Source organism: Symphalangus syndactylus, chromosome 6 (genome assembly GCF_028878055.3).
Source record: "Symphalangus syndactylus isolate Jambi chromosome 6, NHGRI_mSymSyn1-v2.1_pri, whole genome shotgun sequence".
In the NCBI taxonomy this organism is placed as follows: Eukaryota; Metazoa; Chordata; class Mammalia; order Primates; family Hylobatidae; genus Symphalangus; species Symphalangus syndactylus.
Window position 1 is genome coordinate 79,128,786 of NC_072428.2, and position 4,929 is coordinate 79,133,714.

The 4,929-nt window shown below is 43.4% G+C and overlaps 1 protein-coding gene across 1 annotated transcript; it reads left to right on the forward strand.

Annotated features, from left to right (window-relative positions):
- Positions 1–3,048: 3,048 nt before the first annotated feature.
- On the forward strand, positions 3,049–3,276 carry LOC129483988 (small nuclear ribonucleoprotein G-like). The gene has a single exon (XM_055281395.1). The coding sequence runs from the start codon at positions 3,049–3,051 to the stop codon at positions 3,274–3,276; it is 228 nt and encodes a 75-aa protein (XP_055137370.1).
- Positions 3,277–4,929: the final 1,653 nt, after the last annotated feature.

Consider the following 4,929-nt stretch of genomic DNA (forward strand, 5'->3'; position numbering starts at 1 on the left):
GAGCACATGGGCCCCATGTCTCTTGCCTGAGTCACCATAATTCCTTAAAAGGATAAATGATCCTGGCCCTTGGCTTTTCTTACACATAAGATAATGTCTGACCGGGTTAGTGATCATGCTTTCACAATCTATAACCAAAGGTACTTTAGTAATCTATGACCAGATGTACTCTTACACTCAAGCCTTGATGTAATTCTGCTGTAATATAACTTCTGAGCCAGTTTGATGTGATTTTGCATGAACTGAACCTCCACCACCTGTATCTAAACAGTGGGCTGAAGTCCTGTGTCACAGCGGTCTGACAGAACCTCTGACAGAGCAGAAGGGCTGTTCCTGGGCTGTCGGCCTCTGTCTATAATCCTCAGGAAGCCTTCTGAATAAAACTAACTTTAATTATTTAAAAGTTTTGCCAGGCGTGGTGGCTCATGCCTGTAATACCAGCACTTTGGGAGTCCAAGGCAGGCAGATCACCTTAAGTCAGGAGTTCGAGACCAGCCTGGCCAACATGGTGAAACCCTGTCTCTACTAAAAATAAAAAAATTAGCTGGGCGTGGTAGTGTGTGCTTGTAATCCCAGCTACTCAGGAGGCTGAGGCAGGAGAATCACTTGAACCCAGGAGGAGAAGGTTGTAATGAGCCGAGATGGTGCCACTGCATTCCTGGGTGCAGAGAGAGCCTGGGCGAGAGAGTGAGACTCTGTTAAAAAAAGAAAAAAAAATGCCAGGCACAGTGGCTCATGCCTGTAATCCCAGCACTTTGGGAGGCCGAGGCAGGTGGATCATGAGGTCAAGAGATCGAGATCATCCTGGCTAACACAGTGAAACCACGTCTCTACTAAAAATACAAAAAAATTAGCCAGGCTTGGTGGCGGGCACCTGTAGTCCCAGCTACTTGGGAGGCTGAGGCAGGAGAATGGTGTGAACTCGGGAGGCAGAGCTTGCAGTGAGCTGAAATCACGCTACTGCACTCCAGCCTGGACAACAGAGTGAGACTCCGTCTCAAAAAAAAAAAAGAAAAAAAGTTTGGCTTTTTTTCTTTAGTCAATATAAGGAGGTAAGAGGATAATAAGTTGACAAAGAAGCTGAAATGTATCTGCCACTTAAGAAAAACAATGTCTAGTAAAAGATATTTCAAAAATTAGCAAGTGATCCACTTCATTGAAAATGAAGTAAAATGAAAAAGGAAAGGTTTCATATGAGCCCTTCACACTCCAATATTGACCAGTTGGTAAGCTACATGAAGACAGGAATTTTAGTCTGTCTGGTTTACAATGTATTTCCAATGCTTGGCACAGTGTCTGCAGCACAGTAGATGCTGAAATGTATATCCTGAACTTATAAATTGTCAAAAGACAAAATGACAACAAATTTAGTCATAGAACTAGCTGGCTTTATTTGCAATTCATGAATTGGGGCAACCTCCATTCTACAAAATAGAATGAGAGCTTCCACCAGGCAATGGCAGAGTAGGGGTTTTATAAGGTTGAAACAAGGAAACAGAACAATAGAAAAACGACTGATCCGTTAACATCAGGTTACTTTTTTGTAAGGGTTACAGCAGAGGAAACTTTCTGATTATGATGACTCAGGTAGAGTAGAATATCCTGTTTTCTGGAAAAACTGGTCTGTTTGTTGATCTATCTGCTTCTTAAAGTTTCTGTTTGATTATGTGGAATTTAGCATGGGTGACTCTATTTTGGTTTGGTTTGGTCTATTGGGGCCTACTATAGGAGCTCAGCCCAAAATAATGGTCTCCCATAATTTTTGTTTAATAATAAATTGACATGGAGGTCATTCATTGGTGACCTTGGCAATGGTCATCAATGGTTAGCAGTGTTGAGTACGTAATAAAGGTAGAGGCCAACTGAAGGGTCTAGGGGTCGGTGAGGGCTAAGCTGATTAAGCCTGCCAAATGTAATCAAACTGCTTTGCTTGCTTTTAATTGCTTACTTTTAGTTACTCTTAAAACTCCCACTAGCTAACATCAGATAAGGTCTCTGACTGTGGGTCACTATAGTAACGGTTGCTTAAAGCTGCGACTGTTACTATAGGGGGGAAGCTCTTCTCCAGTTCAAGCTGGTTGAGACCACTGATCCTTCAACTGGGCCTGTGCAGGTGACCAAAGAATGACCTTTCAATGTCAGAGAGCCAAAAACTCCACCCTCAGATCACGCTAACATTGCCATTTTCTGCACATGTAATAGGATGAACCATGTAGCTCAATTATGCTTGCAGAAATCCCAACAACCTCACCTTTCCTACCTGCCAATCATCTTTTCCCACTCTTTAGACCATCCTGCTTTCTAACTCATAAGCACCTCCAAGCTCTATTTTTGGGGAGGCCCGCTGGAGATTTGTTCTTCTGCTTCCTTGCACAACAATGTTGTGAATACAATTTTTTCTCTTAGGCAGAAATCCGTCATCGCAGTGATTGGATTGCTGTGTGATGGCAGAATGAACCTGGTCACTAACAAAAGAGGTAAAGAAGTAGCTAAAGGGGGATATGAGATCAAGGAGGGTTTTCATTAAGTTTTTAAGAGGGAGAGGCAGAACCTTGCCCAAATGCTTGTTGGGAAGAGCCAGGAGAGACTGAGATATAGATTTATGAGAGAACAGATAAAATTAATATAGTGTAAGCTCCTCAAGAAGGCAGGCTGAGACCCAGACATTGCCTAGGAAGACAGCCTCTCTTCTCCAGGAACAGGACAGATTGCAGGGTTGACGCAGTAGGAGGTGAGTCTGTGGAAGCAATGAGCATTTCCTATGATAGCTTCTGTTTTCTCTGTGTAGTAGGAAGGGAGTCATGGGCTTGGAGAAAGCAAGGGAGGAGGGAAGCTTGGAGGTTTGCAGGCAAAGGAGAAGACTTGAAATTTTGGACACAGGCCCATAGTCAATTGGCTAATAGAATGAGTGACATCAGACACGAAACACTGGGCCTATCTGTGAAGTGTGATGCAGGCCATAAATTCCATTTCAGTGCATCTTAGTAGACACCATGAACAAAGCCTGCTTAGTAGACACCATGATACTAAGCCTGCTTAGTAGACACCATGAACAAAACTCACTCTCTCAAGTTGAAAAAACTTATGGACAAGTTATCACTGAAATTAAATGGTGGTAGATGTGTCCAAGGAATACTGTGGGGATTCAGTCATTTTATGAATCTTATGATAGGTGAATGTGTGAAGATGGCAATTAGTGAGCAACAGAACAATATTAGAACAGTGGAAATAGGAGGAAACAGTATCATCCCATTAAAAGCCTTGGAACAAGTCTAAATAATGGCTGTTCAGCAGAGGAATTCATGTCCCCTCTCCAAAGGGTCTGTTTTCTATGATGTAAAAATTAGATCATGTACATTTTCATATTAAACTTCTTATTAAATAAACTTCTGTAATAGTCAAAAAAATTGGACACAGAATGACAGAAGGTAGGTGGTAGTGTTAAATAGGTGGGTTTGATATTGCTATGTACTAAGGAATATACATTTTTATTTTCATCCTCCCCTAAAACCCTTGGAATCATTCCTAAAATCCTTGGACTCTCCAAAGGGATAAATGTCTCTTTGCATGCGAAAACATTTATTCTTGGCTACGGTGTCCTATAGTGTCTGCAAGTGGGGGTTGGTTGGCAGGGAAACCAACCATGTGATTAGAAGGTTGGAATTTTCAGCCCCCTGTCTCCAGGGAGTGTAAAAAAACTGAAGGTTGAGTTGATCACCAGTGGCCGATGATTTAATTAATCGCCGCTACATAATGAAGCCTCCATAAAAACTCAGAAGGACACGTTCTGAGAGCTTCCAGGTTGCTGAACACATGGAGGTACCTGGAGCATGGTACCTCCTGGGAGGGCATGGAAGATCTGTAGCCTTCCCACATACCTCTTATGTACCTCTTCATCTGGCAGTTCATCTACATGCTCCATAACTTTATTTATTTATTTATTTATTTATTTTTGAGATGGCATCTCACTTTGTCGCCCAGGCTGGAGTGCGGTGGCGCAATCTCGGCTCACTGCAAGCTCTGCCTCCCAGGTTCACGCCATTCTCCTGCCTCAGCCCCCGGAGTAGCTGGACTACAGGTGCCCGCCAACACGCCCAGCTAATTTTTTTGTATTTTTAGTAGAGACGGGGTTTCACTGTGTTAGCCAGGATGGTCTTGATCTCCTGACCTCGTGATCCACCCGCCTTGGCCTCCCGAGGTGCTGGGATTACAGGTGTGAGCCACCGTGTCTGGCCCATGCTCCATAACTTTATAACAAACTGGTAAACATAAGTATTTCTCTGAGTTCTGTGAGCCATTCTAGCAAATGGTTAAACCCAAGGAGGAGGTCGTGGGAACCCTTGATTTATGGCTAGTTACTCAGAAGTACAGGTAACAACCTTGTACTTGCAATTGGTATCTGAAGTTGGGGGCCATAGCGTGGGGCTGAGCCCTTTAGTGGTGGGGTCTGTGCTAACTCTCAGAATTAAATTGTAAGACACCCAGTTAATGTCTACAGAGGACTGGAGAATTGTTGATGTGAAAAACCCACACATCTGGTGTGAAAAGTGAAGTAATTGAGTAAAGAAAAACAGTTTGTTTTTCCCTTTTCAGTGGGGGAGGATGCATGGTGGGGCCCAAATGAGGAAGTCTCTGGTTATTAAATAGAATAGATCAAACAAATATAGCATGTAGGTCAAGGGGTCTAAGAGCCATAGACCTCAATTTCCTTATTATTTGGAGAAAATAATTATGAGACGAAGTAGCAAACATCTGCCTCTGGCCAGCCTCACAGCCAGCCCTTGCAGTGAAGAAGTCATGCCTCAGGTTCTCCTGTCTCTTGCCTGAATCACCGTGCTTTTTTAGAAAAGATAAGCTCAGGCCGGGCGCGGTGGCTCACGCTTGTAATCCCAGCACTTTGGGAGGCCGAGGTGGGCGGATCACGAGGTC